The 20,717-nt window shown below is 34.1% G+C and overlaps 1 protein-coding gene across 1 annotated transcript; it reads right to left on the bottom strand.

Moving 5' to 3' along the window:
* Nucleotides 1-99: 99 nt before the first annotated feature.
* sra (RRM_RCAN_like domain containing protein Sra) lies at nt 100-19,049 on the bottom strand. The gene is made up of 4 exons (XM_067268680.1): nt 18,798-19,049; nt 1,085-1,258; nt 822-999; nt 100-754 (listed from the first exon to the last, which is right to left on the bottom strand). The coding sequence occupies exons 1-4, from the start codon at nt 18,945-18,947 to the stop codon at nt 603-605; spliced, it is 654 nt and encodes a 217-aa protein (XP_067124781.1). The 5' UTR covers nt 18,948-19,049; the 3' UTR covers nt 100-602.
* Between the last annotated feature and the right edge of the window lie 1,668 nt (nt 19,050-20,717).

The raw sequence follows: 20,717 nt of genomic DNA, 5'->3' as shown, positions 1-20,717 counted from the left end.
ACGGCTTATTACTACACAATTTTTCGCATTAAAACTCGTTTAAGTAGCAGAAAAATGGTGATGAGTCGGGATGAATGATGATCATCACACAACGTCGACTAGGAGATTAAATTCTACCATGGTTTATTTTTATCCAATGTAGGTCTATACATAAACACTGAATAAATAACAAAACTTTACATCCGAATTATCACCAATTTATATATATATATATATGTATATAATTATATATTTAGAGACAACAGAACAACTACTTCGTTCCTCTAATTTGTATTACTCCTCATCGCAGTGGAAGAGGAGAGAGGAGAGAATGAAAATAAATCGTTGTCTTCGTTTATTTTTACTTGTTTAATGCCTTAACTCAGGGGGAATCGATAAAGTTCTCCACTTTCCGACAAAAATAGTGAGTTTTTTTTTAAAATAAAAATATATATATATATATATTTTATATTATTCGTGTGTGTACATGGATAAATTTCTCCTAACTCTCATCGTTGTCGCCATCCTCATCGTCAGTCGAAGGTGGAAGGGGAGGAGAGGAATAAACAGAAAAACCAAAAATATACGATGAACGGGGTGGACAAAACTAACGACGTCTCCCCTTAAGGAGAATCGGAATCTGTAGACGATGACCGTTCGGGGCATCTAGTTTGCACTATTTTTAACTTAGGACCAGGGGGTTGCGGATCTTCGCAGACATGTACGACGATACCCGGCTGGGATTCCGAAGGTGGGTGAAGTTCGTGGGTTTCTCCTAAAACAGGACAATTTGTTTTTTAAAAAATAAGGTCGACGGACAGACGGACGGGCGGGAAGCTTACCTGGTCCTAAATTCGCTATGGCGGCCAGCAGCTCCATATTGACGGTGGGTTCGGCTTCCGGATGGGGAGCCCATCCTTCCGGTGGTGATGCTGGAGGAGAGATGAGGAACTGGCGCACGGGGGATGGTGGCTGTAGGTAGGAATCCGACGAATCCGAGTCTTTCGTGTCGGTTTTAGGCTGGAAGGTGAAAGAGTCAGACCGGAAATTCACTAGGAAGCGGTAGGAGGGGAGGAGTGTTTTTTTTTTTTTTTGTTTTCCTTACCTGCGCAAAGTAGCAGTTCATTATACTATCACCCATTTCCTGTTTGTGACAGTGGATTCTTGCCTTAGCTGCAAATGCGGGGCTGCTGTAGTTGACACGGGCACGACGAAAACTTTTGAAGTACTGGAATGTCGCTTCTTCTTCGAAATGGCGAAACAGAGCTTCGAACCGAGCCTGTCGACGATACAAAATCTAATTAAATATAAGAAGTTGTAATGACGTTTCTACAATTTAAATGCATAGGCAAATTCTCTCGCTAAGTACACACAATTTACACTTGTCCTTACCTCTCATACTCTTAAGGGTGCAGAATTTAGATCTTTGTAGTCACGTACCGACTTAATATGCACCATATATTCTTCTACCAACCCAGGAGTGCACAATTTACACTACCCAAAACTCCCACCAGACTAGAAGCGCACAATTACACCTGCCCGAATCTCCTACACCAATCCACAGCTCTTACCTATGTAAGAGTTATAGAGAAGTACCAAAGCTTCCATGCCACCTTGGCAACTCAATATCTACATAGAAGCTTTGAAACTAAGACGTTCACAGATGTAATCTAATCAGAGAAAGAAAACTGAAGAAAATCGGCATTGTAAATTGAAAGAAAATCGATAAAAATGGAGGAAAAGATCGCGCGATTCCAGCAGATTTCACTAAGATATTCGAGACAAAAATGCAAACCGCAAATCACAACATTTCTCGTGATTGCCTGATGATCGTATGGCGTGACTCCTCCTTTCTCCGTCTAAAACTTAATCATCGAACAAAAGATAACTTATTCATTATTCCAAACGGAAGAATAAAGCTTAAAATTGAAAGGTAACACTTAAATCGGCGAAAGTTCCGTTGAGATTTGAATATTTTCCTGTCACTTCCAGCCAGGAACTTCCCATTTAAGCGTGGAACAAAGTAGCTCGCGGTCGACTAGTTGAAATCACTGCCAACGCGATACGAACCGAACCGTCCCTCAACTCCTCACATTTCTCCAGCATCTTCCAACCGTTACTCTTACGCCAAACTCGCGCTTTCTATGCTAATTATTCAACAAAAGAAGGTCTAGAAAGTCACGCAAAGCTTCATTTTCTCGCATTTCATATAAAATTAGGGCGAAAAGAGCTCTCGCTTCTCAAAAAAGCAGCACGTTATCGATCCTTCAGAGAACTTTTCCGTGGCTTGAACACCTTAGAAGGCTCGTAAAAGATACAATTTCGGGTATCCTATACGATTCTCATCCTTTAAATTTTATATAACTTTAGCATGAATAATTCACGTAGAAGGAAAGGAAGCAATAACCGAAACTGGAGGTCTTCAAGGAGCATCTGATGCGGTGGGAAGGGGGGGGAATATTCCCGATCCCTCAAAAGACATCCTCCAGCATCAATCTGTAAACATTCTGTCAGTAACTACCAATTTTCCCATACAGAATCTTCGTAACAGACAGGAGTTTCCTTGTGACCTACCACTAACTTGCTAGACTTAACACCCGAAATATCGACTTCATTCGGTTCCAATTCCATTAAATTCGAATTAAATAAATAAAAAAAACAATACTCCTCATAAATATTAATTTCGAGTTATTTTTATCAAAAACAACATTAAAATACGCCAAGAGTTACATTGAACTTCGAGAGGATCGATGCGCGAATGTTAATCTCATCGATTTCCGGGATTCAAGTTCAACGAACAGAATTTTTGGACAACAAAGCACGAAAATACACGCGCCCGAATTCCCGTGACGTAATTTAGGGGTTAAACTAAGAAAAAAAAATTAAGTTACGAGCCTACAAAAGTGGACAGACGTGACGAAAATCGCAGCAGAAAGTGTGGATCTCCTATCCAATTTTTCGGCTTCAGATTAATGATTGGGGAAGAGAAGAATGATCATCATCCATTAACCGAAATTCGATCGAAATTCATATTATCGAATCCTATCGTCTACGCCATCCTATCTACAAGATCCCTATCATCTCCGTTATCCGCATCCATCGCATCCCTATCGTCAGAGCTGGCGCGCGGAGAAGAAAAATGGCCAGAAAATCTAATTATCTTTCTTCAATTTCTCAATTTGAAAAAAAAAAGACTAAAATGTCTTTTCTAGAAATGAAAATTTTAAATGCAATTAAACGTTTAAATTTAATTTCTAGAACTCCCCGCGCGGCGCGAAACCCCCCCTCCCGCCGCCATTTACGAATGCCGACGTTGGTGTGGAGCGTGAAACAGTTTTAAAAATTCCCTATTTAAATATTAAACTAGGGAATTTTTTCTTAAAATAAAACACGTTCTAGGCAACAAATTCCCCCCAATTCGCTTCCGTTTCTGGCAATTTAAAGCGCGAATTCGAGCGCATCTACGGAGATGGGTGCGCGGGTTATACGCCAAAAAATCAAAATTTTGCTGCGAAAATATCTTAAATTAAACGCAATAGAAACGTTCCGACGACGTATTTTTATTCGATTTAACGAGGAAAATTTGTAAATTTTCGCCGAATAACGCCGACGAAAGGTCATCGCGTGACGTTACTTCCGTGACCTCTCGCGCTTTTCAAGGTGAACGTGGAGGTCTGCTAACTGGATTAACGCGGTTTTATTGATATTTCCAATAAAAACACGTACGGTTGTATCATTTACAAAGGCGAGAACGAAAAGAGAAAGTGTCGCAATGTGTAACGTCACCCTCTAACGAACGTCACTCTACCGTTAAGTTCTATTTAAATCACCTTGACTCATCGATACAATGCTAGAAAACAGGAAATTTTCCATTCAAATTATACGTTTTAAACGTTAAAAGGGTGGCAAACAGATCCTAAAGTCTCCATTCTGTATATAAATATACATATTGTGTGTGTAACATGAAGCACGTCACACACACACGCAAAAAAATGGCGAGTAGAGAAAATTGATTACGCTAAACCTTCGAAAATATGATGAAAAATGCTCATGGGAAGTTTCCATAGCCTTATATGACGAATTATGCTTCACATTTATGCTATTATTCAACATTTTCGCATCGTTTCTTGACTGCTTACCGCTCCGGATGGATGGGAAGATGCTCAAATTTTTCACTTTCTACGCCATTTTTACCGGCCGATGTCGTTTAATATATTAAAGAAAGGCCCCAAAAACTTATATCTATCGTTATTTTCCTAAAATTTGTCACCGCCATCCGGCCAGGTTACGTTTCGAATATCTAGTGATGCTGCGGAGATGATGCAGGAGGGATGCTGGAGAAATCGATTTTTCAAGTTAAAAATTCGTTTTCAACTTATAAAATTTAAATCGAAAAAAGTTATTTTTAATGTTCCGAAAACTTTTCTTTCAAATTAATTCCCTTCCATAATGAGAATTTTACATCCTACAAGAGTATAAAAATTCTAAAGTAACCGCGACGTCTGGTCTACGCTTATTAACTTGTTACGCTTGAACGATAGGAGTTGTTTCGTAATATAAGTTACGAATAAATGCAGGAAACGACGTTGCATAACTTTCTTTCATTTTTTAGCTTCGATAACTCTTCTAATATGTCAATTTTTCATGACAAATCGATATTTTTTGAAGGGCATTGCTCTGTTAACAAACATCCTTCGGCATTGAGCTCATGCTTAAGTAATGAAACCACTCATACATAATTAAAAAAAATTGAATAATTAAACTTAGAAATGACTAAATTAGAAAAGAAACTAGTAAACTATTAAAAACATCCAAAAATTTTAGTATAAAACATTTAAAATCAAGCATTTTAGTTGCTTCGAGGATTTAAAAGTCAAAGTTTTGCTACAGAGTATCATAAATTTGTCCACTTTAGGCTTAAAATTCTTACAGATTTCCTTATTTTATAAATAAAAACAAACATAAGCACATAATCATACATTATAATGCTTGTTAATGTAGAAACTGATTACAGAAACTCGGTTAAGTGACGGATTAGGATCCGCACCTCTGATCCGACACTACTCAACTGTACTTAAGAGTAGAGACAAGGTTATATTTTCTACATTTTTACATAATATATAATACAATATACATATAATATAATAATATATACCCACAAACTGTGTATAATTAGAAAGAAAAATGTTATATCCAGGTTAAGCAACATCCACAAGTGATCACTCATCTCTTTAGTGCAACTTAAGCTTGAAGACAGGTAGCTTTTCTGGACCACTTTCTTAAAATCTAGCAGAAATAATTGCCTAATTACAAGTTTTAATAACCTAACTAACGGTTAAACTGCTCTGTTTCGTAAAAAGTTTCGAAATTACAGAAGAAATCGGCTTCGATCTTCCGGTTTACCGGGTTTTACGGCATCGTAATTGAAACTGCTCCTCCGCATCACGATTCTAAACAGCAAATTATAATTATATCTTAATATTTTAAACTAAATTTTAAAAAAATAAATGTATCTAAGAAGTTTTAAGGCATTCCCTATGAACTGTGTCATGATTTTTGTCAATTTGTAAACTAAAAAAAACAAAGTTTCTAAAAGTCTTACCATTACTAAGGCTTTATAGTTTGATATTCTTAACATTTTACATGTATAAATGCTTAACAAAATACTCAATACACAGTTTTTTAATAAGGAAAATAATAGGGCATTTACATGTTATAATTAATAAGATCTAAACAAAGAAAATTTCTTCTTAAAGAACCATAAACTTGAATGTAAAGCATAAAAAAGACAAAATTTCAAGGAAAAACTTCCAAAACTGCAAGTAAGGATGGGGGGAAAAAAAAAAAAATCTAATTTTAAGAAGAAAAATTGAATTTGGAGCTTCGGATTTGTCCGAAGTCTCCGAAATCCTACGTCGGCAGTTTATATAAAAACGATCGCCTTCTTTCTTGTGAGTTATGACCGTTAATGGTTCTGCAACTTGCCATTAGTTTTCACTCGAAAATATGACAAGAATCCGGTCGCGCGGCAGATAATTTACCACTATCCAAATCAATTATCACACTTAATAGTGACTTTTAATTAATAAATACATATTACACACTGAAAACTACTAAAACAGATAAATGCTCTGCATCACGGTCTGAAGATGCAAAGAGATTGAGAAATTAAAAACCTGTCTACTCCAATAGCATCAGGAAAGTTTTGTCTTTAAAGCTAACTAACTGAAGTAAAAACAAATATTCCATAAAAAAAGGAATCACAATTTAAAAGAGAACTTTAATTAAAGCATGTTTAGACTCTAACAAGTAAAAAAATTGTGCTCTGATGCTTTAATTATACTTTGTCAGTTGATTAAATAAATATGTAACAACATCAAAATTAGCCATTCAAAATAAAGTCAGAGCTAGAAAATCTGGATCAAAATCCTGTATCCTGAGATAATTTTGAATATATTTTAGAATTGAAGTCTCTCTTCCTCATCCTCTGCCTCCAAAATCCCCTCTCCATCTAAAGAATAGAGAGGAGAGAGTTTAGAGACGGAAGATGACGAAACAGGTATAAAATTGGCAAAAGAAAAAGAAAAATAAAACAAAAATAAATAAATAAAAAGTGTCTCGTTACCGTGCCTATTATTATCATTATATAGGCCATAAATTGTTGGACTAATAAGTTAAAGGAGAGTATTTGACGACGGCTGCGCGGCATCTTCCGCCGTCCGTCAATAAAAGTGAAAGACGAAAATTGAGGGCAATTATAAAATAAAACTGGAAAAAGAAAAGGAAATCTTAAGTTTTAAAATGATTTCAAATTTATTCATTTAATTCATTTAATAACGCAGTCCGTGAATTTTGATGAATTCGTTATCTTCGAATATTTTTGAACATAATCTAATCAGAGAAAATTGCAGTTTCTCTCTTAACCAACAGAAAAAAAAGTAGGAAACAGGAATTTCAACTTTTATTAAGTTTTATTAAATTTTAATTAAAAAAAAGAAAAAAAAGGCATTTTTTCAAATTGGAGTCAACCAGCAACTGTCTTCTAATGATGTAAATACTTAAGGATTTTAGTCTATTAAGAATATATTATTTCTTATGTAAATTATATAACTGATGCTGCCTGCAGTAGGGAAGCATAATTTCTACTCCATTAGGATGCAGAGAAAGATGCAACAGAATGATCCGCATCCCAAGGAAACAGAAGCTAGGTTTCCTCTTCCTCGCATCCAAGAATGTAGAGATAATCACCCAAAATTTCTCTTATTTGTCATTTTACACACATTCTCGCAAAAATTTCTACTCGAGTAACTTGAAAAATGAGACATTTGGATAGAGAGATAATAGAATGAAATCTGAAGGTACATTTGATCTCAATTGAAGTGGCGAGGCTTGGCTTACATTCCAGGAATCACTCTCTCCGAAAAGGGCCATCTAAAGTGATATTTTTGTAACTCATGATAAATTTATCTATTAAATAATAAAAATATGAGATAAAATTTATCAATTAACAAAGATTTATCAAGTTACTTTTTGAATAGGAGCATTCATCTTGGAGTTTCGGATAAAGCTACATTCGGACAAATGATACTTAAATTATAATTACATAATTATTTTAAACGTGTTATTAGGTAATAATTTGATTTAATAGTGCTAATTTTTCATCAATGTAAAAGAAATTTGCTCATAAAATTAGATCTGATCCGGCATGCTTACGAAGGTGCTTAACTGATCCATCATCATCATCTACTAAAAACTAGCATCAAAGCATTTTTAAACTTAAAATGATAAAAACGAAACCCAATTCTTCTAAATGAAATCAAAAAGCGATTCGTACAAATGAATTTTACAAGCACTCTCCCTCTTATCTAATTTTTCCACAATACTTTCGTGACATATTCCGAACTAATAATGCTTTCTACGCAGACAAAACGTGCCGACAAAAGCTTCTCACTTTAAAAGTACAGTTCCGTTCTGGAGCCAAAATTTAGTTTTGATCGAACTCCGGGTGAAGTTTACTACCATTAAAATTTTACAGTTGAAAATAAAATTTTGTATAATTCTAACCGAACTTTTGTTATAAAGGAAGCTCTACTGTACTAGCAAAAATTAAGTATAAAAATAAGTCAGAGAAAGCTTTTATTTTATATTAAAATAAATGTAAATATTTGTGGAAATTAAGAATGTAATGGAAGCAATTGTTCCTTCTTTAGGTAAATCGAAGAAAGAAAAACTTTGGAGGATAATGGCTGTGGTGTGAAGCTCGAGAAACAAAACCCACCAACCACGTAATAGCACAAAAAGAAAGAATCTAGGAGCATGAAATTCTTCTAATTCTCCCTCGCTAGCCAGTCAACAACTAGCTCGTCTCGCTGCTAGTGACAGTTTAACGGTCGTCGGCTAACCTCCATCCGACCTATTCCGTTACCTCTACCCGACCACTCGAAGACATTGATGTCACTTCTCCGCTCACCCTCTTAGCTGCTTTGTCCTCAATTTAATTGTATAGAATAGAGTAGTGTGTATATAAGTTGTTATATATTGTGTAAATAAAGAACGCAACAAGAATTCCAAATATCAAATCAGAAATCATAAGTTACATTTAATGGATACACAAAGCACACTGCAATCAAATTAATTAATTACAGTCATCATCTGATTATGCATCACTTTATATAAGAAAAAAAAACAATTTAAAAATGGGTTAGATATAATCCGGACAACCAATAAACTGATGACAAGAGACATAATTATACTGATAATTAGTTGTAATTTATAAAATCTACTATTTTGGTGTGCAGATTGAGTTACTAATACAAGTAATCCATTCTAAACTTAGCATGGCTAATGAATAGATGCTAAGACACGGTACATTAAATAAATTTAAGACGTCCAGTTATTAACTACGATAAAGACTTGTTTGAGATCGACACACAGAAAAAGTCAGCCACGTTTCGAAATTTATTCTAAGAAAAACGAGAAGAACGTGTTGTCCTCAAAAACAAACAGCAGAAAAATATAAATTTTGACATCATATATTGTTGCGTAACTGGTTAAAGTTATTGATCGGCAGATGCACTGTCCGGATACTTAAAACGGCGACCCTGACACGCACAAAGAGTAAACGAAGGCTTCTGCAAACATCCTGCCAGAAGCATAATCACATTATTAACGTCTCAAAGGTTATAAAGTAACAATTGTCTTAGTTTTCAGAACTTAAAACTGTCAAAGAAATTTATATTTTATGGAAAGATGAAAGTTATTAGCTATGAAAATTGTCCTTTGTATAAATAATGAGCTTGGGAAATTTAGAAAACAAAACGCCTTTCACTGTAAAAATTACCAATAGCTGTAACGGCGGCTTTACATTATTAGAAATTTAACAATTCCTCTTAGAAAGGGAGTTGCTGACTCTTGTTCTCTGCATAAGGGACAGTCTGAGTTAGCACAAGTTTTATGGTCGGTTGTCTTTCCTGCAAGCAACTTTACACTGGCTAGAATATTGGAGCTCGTACGTGCCATGGAATACAGTGGATCCCTTTTGCCATTTCTTTTAACAAACGAAATACATAGAACATTTCTTTAGTAATTAGAAGCAGCCTTAAAGAAAGATTTTATTTTAGTAAAATTAATGTTAATATTATAGGAGTAGGAACTACTACTGGCTCAAGTTTTCTCTGGATCTGGTGAAAAATCCCCAGCTCCTTCCTTGACGGCCCCGAGAACCACACACACTGATCTGGAACACCGTCTGGACTCCGTGCTAAGTTAAATTCTGATGAGAACTGTTGTTCAGAGAGAGCTAAGCATTATTGTAAATAGTAATTTATATTTTTGTTGGCATAATTACACATCTGTCGACTTGAACAAAGCTTAGTTTTGCTACATAAATTTCATAAAAATCAGAAAAATAAACTTTAGTGAATCCACATAAAGAAAAGCTCGCAGGGAACATTTTATTAGTTTGTTAAAGACTATGTAAATCAGACATGTTTACCTTAAATGTTTCAGTGTACTAACTCATTCTCAGATGTTTCTAAGAAGAAAAAAAGAAAATGCATTGTCTAGAATAGAATATGAGACTTTTGTTCTACATTTATTTACATCATCTTCCTCATCTCATTCCAAATTAAAGAAGTCAGCTGTACTGATGAATTTCAACCTTTGTATTCCACATCATTTATCATTTTATCTATCTTCAAATTATCTTCCTTTGTAAGCAAGACTACTATCCTTTTTCATAAACTTTTGTTATTTGTTCTACATTCTCAATGCTTTGTGTAACTATAAAATGCATGCAGGCTTCTTAGGCTATGACAATAGGTCATTCGATGGCGTACGGTCGAGCTTCCTGGCTCGTAGTCTTGCCATTTAAGAAACACGCCATATGCTGCCACCTCAATAAACCATTCTACACAAATTTAACACAGTAATTCTTTAAAGCTGACAGAATAAACTTAAGTAATTCAATTTTGACAATCAGTAGTGTCGTAGACTAGTGCAGCAGAGCCCAAACTGTGGCTCGTGGTATATGTTATTCTAGCCTGCAAATATATTTGACGGGCGAAATTATGATAGAAATATGGATAGAAACAGGTGTACTTTTTGTATGTATGAAATATCTGTGGCCTACCTTACACACCGATTAAAAAGACTGGGCACCACCGGATTGCCGAGTTGTAAAGCGAGCGATTCAATCAACAAGATAAGATGATAAAATAATGAAAAATTAAGTATGATACACATAATTACTATTAATTTGGCTTAAACTGGGCATCATTAGATACTTTAATCATTTTAGTTAAGCATACAAAAAAGGAGGCAAACATCCTCCCCTTCTCCAGGTAAATTCTAGTATTTTTCAATTGAGTTATTGCAATTGTCATAGTAACTGTTCACTTGTGTTGTCTGGGTAGTGGTAGGCAGAGAAGTATGCACACTGAATATTTTCCTTTATTTGGGTGAATTTTTCTTTAAAAAAAAAAAATCTAGAAAAACAGGTTAAATTGAACAATCAAAACTTTCCGCATCATTATTTAAAAACTCCTTCCGAAAGAATACAAACACAAAAAAAAAAAAAAAAAAAATATATCTAAGTTAGATACTCTCTAAAGTTTCTAATCTTGAAGAGATTAGTTTTTCTATGAAGTATAAAGAAGAAAATTGACACAGGCACCATCTCTTGTTACAAACAAAATCTTAAATTGATCTTCGAGATATCTGAGGCAATGTCAATTTCATTTTCAATGATTAATACTAAGAAACGAAAAATAACTATTCTAGTTTCGGTTTCTGTAATTGTTCTACTCCGACAAGACGAAGGATCAAAGTTGCCTAGAAACGTCTTAAAGAATCAATTTTTAAAATTAAATTTCTTAAAAATTGCATACACCTCGAAGAATGCTGGCTTTTATTTTGGTAAATACAGCAGAAATGCCACGCAAAGTTAATACGGTGGTCGTAAACAGTGTCGTAAAGAAGTTAGAGAGCATTTAATATCATCCAAGCAGAATTTAAATTCTTTTTTTTTTTTTTTTGTGTCTTTACTATTAAATTACAGCGATTGTCGTCCTTCAAACTAGTGCCGGGCGACGTCTCATTTTAACGTCGATGTTCCACTGGGCATCGATGTTCAATCAAGATAAACTCAAACAATTTAAAAAGAAAAACAAAACTTAATTTTATTTTCAATTTGTATAGTTCAATTACAGTTCCAATGCATACAGTTCTTCAATTGACAATGAATTTAAAACTAGAGGTTTCTGTACGTTCTTTGGCTTTAAAGAACTCCGCTTTTAGTTGATAGTATTTCCAACTTTGGAAAATAATCTTTCTGCTGGAACTGAAGTGACAGGAATGCAAAACCACTTCATGGCAAGTTCACATAAATTATAGTTAAAAAATTTCATGGATTTCCACACATCCAGAGCATTACTATTGTGAGGCACAATAGGAACATGTAAAAAAGAAGTTTTAAAATTTGAATTTAAAGTTGCATTCGTGTTAACATTCTCTATCTTAATATCAATTTTTCTGGATGACCAAAGGTCATCCTCTTCAAATTGATTTTCTGCATTATTGCAAAAACTTATATGAGCCTCAGCAAAGGGAAATTTACAAAGTTCTGCATTTACACGTTTAATTGCATTTGCACAACATGCTGGACTTTTAAAATCTAGCTTTTCAAGCCTTGGGTCTAGTACTGTGGGAACACTATATACTAACTTCGTCTCGGTGGATTTAAAACGGAAATCAAGATTACCAAAACATTTTTCCAGTAACTTCTTTCCCACATTTGTTTCTGTAGAAACCTCGCAAAGTGCATTAAACATTAACCCTAAAAGTGGGATAATTTTACTGATGGGAGTGTGAGTTTCTGCTGAAATCTCATTAGTTACTTTATAAAAAGGTTTAAGTACTTTAAGCACATCATTCAAAGCACTTAATTCTCTACCAGAGAGCATGTCAGGTGCCCATGGGAACTTCTGCAATGTTAGTGTAACAAAATTAGTAGTACAAATCTCTCAATCATCAAGAAATACGAATTCCGCCGAGTCTCAACGTGCCGAATTAATTTTAACGTCACAGAACCTTTTTCATTCTGCGACGAGTTTGTTCTTAGTTGTTCCTTTTCAAGCTCCTGTGTTGCATTTTTATTTTGATTAAAGAATGTGATTATTGACTTTACCTTGTCTAGTATTATGTTCAGTTCAGGTACTTGTCTTAAGGAATCTTGCACCATCAGATTTAATGTATGCGCAAAGCAAGAAACATGCTTTTCCTTACCAATAAACAGCTCAATAGATTTCTTAACATTTGCAGCATTATCTGTTACACAAGCTACAATATTAGATTTGTCTATTTCCCAAAAAACAATCGACTTGTTTAGCACAGAACACAAGTATTCAGCTGCGTGTGACAGTTAAATAAGTCATTCCTAGCACGTATGATGTATGTTTGAAATCCTTGCTAAAGTGTACAGTTGTGCCCATGTAACTTTCGGTGGTTCAGGGTGTCTGTCCGCTCATCACAAGTCAGTTCACAAAATTTTATATTGGCAAATTCACTCATTAAATGTAATATAATTACATTTTACACTTACCAGTAGTAAAATCAGACAATCGGTTAAAGCATTCATTGATTGTTGACCGTGTAGACGACGACGTTGACAAACATGAGCTGCTAGGCCTACTTAGACCATTCTGGTGGTTGTCAACTTCAGCCTAGTTTTCCAGTTCGTCTATTGCCTCGCGATTTCTTTTATGTCGGAGTGGTTTTCCATGGTGATTCAAATGCTGCATGAAATTTGTGGTGTTGCCAGTAACTTTAAGCCATTTAAGACAAACTGAACACCGAGACTTATCACCTTCCTTGTTTTTCTTAAAATATTTCCAAACTTTGGAAGAATGCTTCGCACATGCACCCGAAGTAGCCAAACATCGGAATGTCGATGCATTGACAAACAAAAACATCGATGTGCCAATGTCGCATCGATGCGTCGCATAGCACTACTTCAAACTACACAAAACAAATGAAAAATATTTAAAAATTTAGGTAAAATAGCAGATAACATTGCAACAGAGGAAAGACAAAATGCCATTCAAAAATTTCCATTTTATTTTGAGAATGACAGCTCGAAGTTACATTTTAAAATCATTTCTAATATTTTGTTATCCATTTTCAATTTAAAAAGCACTAAACTTGATATAAAAGTCAAAACAGTTTTATTATTTAATTAAGAAAATAGGTCACGGAGAAAGAGAAATTGAAAGTTCTCAAACATTATTACTTCCACTTTGTGTGGTTTTTCCCAAGTCGGCTTTACTTTATGGCCCGACGTCTTTCCTGGTTTGCCAAACACTCGTTCTAAAGTAGATTTAAGATAGACCGAAACTGTTAAGCTCCAAACGAGGTTAGACAACAGCACCTCTGACTGCACTAATGTTTGGATTTCCTACTGCTTACAGAAGATCCAACAACATCTGACATGATTGGTAAAGACTGTTACTAAAAGCTTTTGATTTACTAATTTTAATATGACACATCAGCAAAGTTTACACAAAAACAATTCATTAAGTTACATCCGTATTAATGGATTTATCATAATAAATAATGTGGAGTAGGCATTAAAGGTGTTGGCCTGTCCTTCCCAGAGCCAAATTTTGAGTTGAATATGCAAATATTTGAAAGTGGTTAGACCGAAGCTCCGTATCTTGCCGCCAAACCAATCTACTGAGGGCTTAGCCAAGCATGGACGAAGTGATAAAAGCCCTCTTAATGCTTGCAGGGCATAAGTTGAGGGCATAGTTTGGAAAGATTCACCATGCTGTACAAGCACAGAGAAACCACTAACAATATTACAAAAGAAATTGTTTTAAACAATCATTTTTGCAAAACGACAACACTTTGTAACATATCAGTAACGTCGATATCAAGAAGCAAATTACTGCATTTTAAGAAGACATTTTTGAAAACGAGTCGCACGTCGGTCGCTACAATTTAGCGGCATGCATTTAAAAATAGAATGCAAATGCAATTTAGATATTAACAGCGTATAAAGTGAGATCAAAGATAAATTTAAAATAGATATTTATCTACAAAACGCACAATTTAAATTTTAAAAATATTATATCTGTACGTAGCTAAAAATATTATAAACGATTAATCCGTAATGCTCCTAAAAATAAAATTCTGTATGATGAAAATACATCAATTTTTTAAATTACAGGAAAAAAGAATTTGTGTAAATACTTTCTTACTTATGAATTTGTCTATTTTCATACAGGGTGGCTCAAAAGTGCCTTAATTATTTTGTATCATACATTCCAAATACACAAAATATGAGTTGTGTACAGCTTAAAATAATGTTTATATTCATCTAAAAAAATAGCGGAAACAATTCAATTGCACCTTTTTAAAATCAAGTAAAAATATTTTATAATTTAATCAATGGAAATGGTTAAATTAACTGACTTTTAATCCACCATGTATGTTAGTCTGTTTTGAATTACACATACACACAAACTGATCAACACTACTGTGTATATACTATCTACTTAGACCTTGTTTTTTAATAATACTTGTAAAAAGAATTGATATTGAATTTTAAATAATCTACAGCCAAAATTCTGGTTAAGTGGAAGATGAAAATATCAGGGAAAACATCCGAAGAAATGAAAATATTGAAGCAAGTGAAAATAAAGATATTTGCTTAGACTTAAATCTGCTCTCTTTGCTAATAAGAAACTACACCAGTATAATAAGTCTTATTAATAAACAAGGTCCAAGTGAAAACTATATACAGTAGACCCCCCTATAACACGGTAGATACATTCCATGTTGTATGAATTCCATGTTGTACGAGTCACTTAAATACGTGAGCCAATCACAGCCAGGCACGTGTGCAGTAGGGGCTACGGCTGTTTGAAAGGTTTTCTTCCATAAAATTAACCGATTCTAGACTAATCTGACTCAACATTTCCAAAACAAGCATAATTTTTTGGAAATAATCCATATAAACTATGCTATAAACAAAAAATTGTAGGATTACTTACCGAGTGTGCACCGTTTAATGACGCCATTGCTTAAGCTTGTTCTCGTCGCGGAGTGGCTCGTTGAACGGCAAGCGTGTGTTTCCCGATAAGTTATTTTTCTGTGAAAAATTCGCCGAACTTTGGAGACATCATTAATAAAAAATAATTTTTATGGCCGTTAAATAATAAATGGGTTTTAGTAGGTCCGCTGCTCGTTTAAACTCAACGGTTTGTACAATATCCGCTATTGGTCCAGATTCGACCAATCCTGTTGCGACACGAGTAGGCAATATATTTTACAGTGTTATACGAGTCTCTTTTAGCATGTTATATGAACACAATCGCAAATTTTTTGCCGTGTTATATAAACCCGTGTTATAGGGGTGTCTACTGTACGTAGAAATGTAAAACAATAAGGACATAGTAGTGTTGATCTTACCTCTTTTAGAAAAAAAATGTATTAACTTGACTGTTACACTCATATTCACCAAGGCCTGTTCCTTACACATAATTAATAATAAACAATTTTCTACCTTTTCTCATTGACTTCAGTTGGTACTAGAATATAACATCTTGATCTTACCTCTCTCTAAATATTACACAACTAGAGGGTTGTGAATTGCTTGTATTCATATCCAAAATACAGTATATTATATATCTTATAGGCCTATTTGTTATATTTGAATCAAAGCGTAATTTAATGAAGAAGACATCTAAAATGCATTGTATTCATACAACAAAAAAACCAACATAATTTACAAAAGCATAGATAAATGCTGCTTTTGGAAACCAAAAATATATTTTACTTGATGACTCAATGGGGCGACAGTCTCAAAAATGAAGCATTGTAAGACCAAGTGCCTCAAAACAAATACAATCGTTTGTTTCTGAATTTGCTTATTGTTCTTTAGTGTGCAAGACAAGGAGCGGGAATAATGAATCCTTAATTTATAATGTTGCATAACCGTTAATAGTAATTAACCATTCCATTCTCGATCTGTGACTAATAACAGATAAGGCGTTGGCCTACGACTCCAGGGATTCAGAATCAAATACCAACAGGTCGGATGAAATACCGAAGGAATTTATTGGAACGATTGGTCTGGATATGTTGGGCTTTGTTCCTCACTGCCCACACATCCCATTGAGTCCTAACCGAACCCACAATGGGCACGGGATCTTGAGTAACGACTGCATGACATCATTACACAAAAATAAAGAATCGTAATCATAAATATAAACATTTTCGTTAATCAACAGAAATAAACATCATTTAAAAATTTATTAAATTACAAAGTATACAAATAAAAATATATATATTTATAGAAAAATCTCTTCTTTTAATGAAATTTTATTAAAAATGTGTTTAAAAATAATTAAAATTACTAAAAATAGATTCCGATAAAAAGTTTATGTAGGCTTATTATAATTTATTTTTAATTTTAATTGTAAATTAGATCATTTTTACTTAATTTACTTAGATTATATTTAGTACGAATAGAATATTTTTAAAAAAAGCATATGAATTATTCGTGTTTCGTCATCAAACAAATGGAATAAATTAGATGCTTATTCACATAATTAAGAGGTTTTTTAAATAAAATTTTTTATGAAGTAAAAGTAAAGATGTGTCTAAATTTGACTATACAAGGTAAGTATAGACTGTAAACTTGTTAATTTAAAAATTCTAGAGATAAAAACATTCATCTTTACTTGAAGAACCATTTAAGAAACTAATCATCATCACTAACTCATTTAAAAGATTATGACACATCAATTAAACAAACTAATGACTCCATAAACTAATTACAACAAGAAACAGACTCCGGGTAGGCATACAAGTTTACATTACCATCAAGAGAATATTTACAGGCCATTCTGTCTCATCATCACTTAGTTTAAGAATCTATTCATCATCATTTCATTCTAAAACCAGCTGATGATGAACCAGAATGGTTTGAAAACGTATCCGACGATAGCTTTCTACACATCTATTTCTCATTATTGTTACATCTCAGACTTCATTACCTTACGTTCAAATGTATAATTTATTACAGATTTAAGCTGCAAAACAGATATAACTGCAAGATCTTGTATGATACAACTTAAAAGTAAGGCTACACTTAAATGCAATCTTTAAAAACGATTTAGAATTGTAGAAATTGAATATTTTCATTACATAAATTCATTTCTTCATTGTAGTTTTAAACAAGAATAATATATTCTCAATTAATTAACTCTGATATAATTAAATCAGTTCTCAGATAAATGTGATTAAAATAGCTTTATAATAATATTTCTTTCTGTAAATAATTCTGGAAAACTTTCACATGTATGCAAATAATGCTTCTTTATATTCAATCAGCCTATTCTAAAAATAGCACGCATCAAGCGCATCGCCGGATGATCTCTGCAGCCGCACTAAAACCCAAACGTCATTACTACTTTACTTATACCTTAAAAAGGACAAAATGCAATGAATTAGCAACATAAACAGGTCAAAATTTGGTACATTTAGTTTAATTTAAGCAAATTCTCATCACTCGACACCCTTAAAGTAGACTTCACTGCAACACACTCACCAAAGTTGTAGATGGCATCACTCACATATGAAGAAGAATTATGCATTTTTTGTTACGTAAAATGCTTTAAAATGTTAAAATGTGTTTGATTTGATGCCGAGGAAAGCTATCAGCTGCAAAATATTTGATAATTTGCTCTGACAACACTTTTTAAAAGGGAGTTAATGATGTTTGTCGGTTAGATGCAATGCTAACAGGTCATTTAAGCTTGATTTATGTCAAATTATTGAAAAAATAAGGGTTTCCTATTCTAAAAATAGCACGCATCAAGCGCATCACCGGATGATCTCTGCAGCAACACTAAAACTCGAACACGGTCTTTACTACTTCACTTTCACATTAAAAAAGGCAAAATTCGAGAAACTGGAAAGATAAACAAGCCAAAATTTGATAAATTGACTTCAATTTAAGCAAAAACTAATCACCTAACACCCTTAAAGTAGACTTCAACTGCAACACACTCCAAAGTTGTAGGTAGTCATCATTGACATATAAAGAAGAATTGTGTAATTTTTGTTACATAAAACGTTAAAATATGTTCCATTTGATGCTGAGGAAGGCTGCCAGGTGCATAATATTTTGTAATCTGCTCTGACAACACTTTTTAAAGGGAGTTAATAATATTTGTCAGTTAAATGGGTCATTTAAAAGCTTAATTCATGACGAATTATTGAGAAAATAAGGGAAAAAAGTCGCCATCACTTACCTTTTGCTCCTCATCATTGTAGACTGAGATGTCTACATTCGTTATAATTAAAGAAGTAGGAATGTCTTCCAATTCCGTTCCATTTTCCTCGAAATCTGTTGTTATATTTTCGAAATCCATAGTTTTTGGTAATATGTCGAATAGTTTCATTCTTTTCCCTTGAAAATACTTATTATTGTTTCAATTCTCAACTAAATACCTAAACGTTTTCTGTCTCCAGCATCACAAGGCCACCATTTTAAAAGGCGCACAAGATGCCCCCTGCCGGAAAATTATTTTAAATGATCAATTTTATTAAAAAAAACCCTAACCCGAAATTAAATAACGAATTCGAGTTTTAACCTTCGAATATAAGTATAATAAATTTTTAAATAAATAATTATTAATAAACGATTATAATATGAACAGTTTTAAAAGAATAAATGCTAACGATAATATAGCGCTTTGTTGAAATTAGTGCCCTCTGGAAGTCGGCAATTGAAACACATAACTATAAAAACGCCATTTTATATTTATTTCTTTTTCGTAATTAAAATTATTAAATTTCTGATGCTTATATTTATTAACTAAAATATTAATATTAAATAATTTTTAAATTTCGATATTCTTGTTTGTTTAAATTATTTCATCGATTGCATCGCTTAAATGAGCGATCACACTTAGTTACAATAAGAATTAACTATATACATACAAATATTAATTAATATCGAATTTATATATTTTTTTCGTTGATCTTTATTTATTTCAGAAAATTATTCATGCGATGAAAAATAAAATGGCGGTATATAAGTCGTTCCGAAAATGACCACGAAATGCCGCTCAAGATTACGGCGATTGTATTTATTTATTTATTTATTGACTCTGTGGATCCTCAGAGGGATTGAATTGGATTGGTATCAGGCAACGCAACACGAGCGATTTTCCAAAGAGAAGATGCCTCCCGAGAGAATTTTTCTGGAAAAATTTTCCCTATTTAGGTGTTAGACACGTGTATAAAACCCGGAAAAATCCACATGGCTAGTGCGTTGGTGAGGCGCGAGCCCGCGACCAGTTTTTAGCAATTTCATCCACTCAGCAGTTGATAGATTTGCGTTGGGTCACTGCAACTGCAGTTGCAATAGAAAAAGAATCGATCAACAATTACTACCGTTATCCCACCATCATTTTTCTCAACCAATCAAAGTAGAATGCGACAGAAATAACTCGTGTCACCTTGGCAAACTGCATCGGCCCTAGGGCTAGTTGTCTAACCAACATAGACTGTATTGGGATAGCTGAATACCTCTGCATCTGTTCTTGGTTTGTTTAGATGGAGCCTGGGTGCTGGACCAGTTCATTACACCTCTTCTGTCTTCCAGGTCCCTCACGTGACAACAGGTGTCTTGTTGACATTGTGGAACAACAGCGACAGGTAGCCAATGTTGACGTTGGCCCAGCTAGCTTGGCCTACGTCTGTGTAAGCCGGTCCCTTATAGGCAGGTGTTCTCGGCCCTTCTGGTGTGGATCCGGTTTTCAGCTCTTCCTGTTGGAACTATACTGTGAACTGCCTTCTTCTTGTGATTCGGACTTGCCTCTAGCACCCCTAATTGGATTACAAAGTAACTTTTGCATCATTGTTTTCCTTGGCTAGCAACACTGCAACTAACTTCCATACTCTGGGTAAGTGTGTTGTATCCATACTAACCTAGTTTTAGCTATCCTATCTTTTCCCCTCTGCACTCCTTGATCTCCGGTCAGCGGTGCAGAGCTACCTAAGGCATTTGGGCCTCTCTTTCTCACCCTTTATACATATTACACTTCGGTATGGCTCAGGACGCCATTACTAACTTCTTAGACAAATCCAGCGCGATTCTCAACGAGGTAAAAGTTTACTGCAATGGCAACCGAAATGGACATATTAATAGCATTCGGCATATAAAA

This window comes from Centruroides vittatus, unplaced genomic scaffold (genome assembly GCF_030686945.1).
Source record: "Centruroides vittatus isolate TY-2023 unplaced genomic scaffold, ASM3068694v2 contig_1078, whole genome shotgun sequence".
In the NCBI taxonomy this organism is placed as follows: Eukaryota; Metazoa; Arthropoda; class Arachnida; order Scorpiones; family Buthidae; genus Centruroides; species Centruroides vittatus.
This window is presented reverse-complemented; position numbering and strand designations above follow the sequence as displayed.

Coding starts and splice junctions, on each gene's coding strand:
- sra (XM_067268680.1), bottom strand. CDS start 18,947: ATGAAACTATTCGACATATTACCAAAAACTATGGATTTCGAAAATATA. Junction 1,000..1,084: donor TGAACTGCTACTTTGCGCAG/GTAAGGAAAACA, acceptor TTCACCTTCCAG/CCTAAAACCGACACGAAAGA. Junction 755..821: donor CATAGCGAATTTAGGACCAG/GTAAGCTTCCCG, acceptor GTCCTGTTTTAG/GAGAAACCCACGAACTTCAC.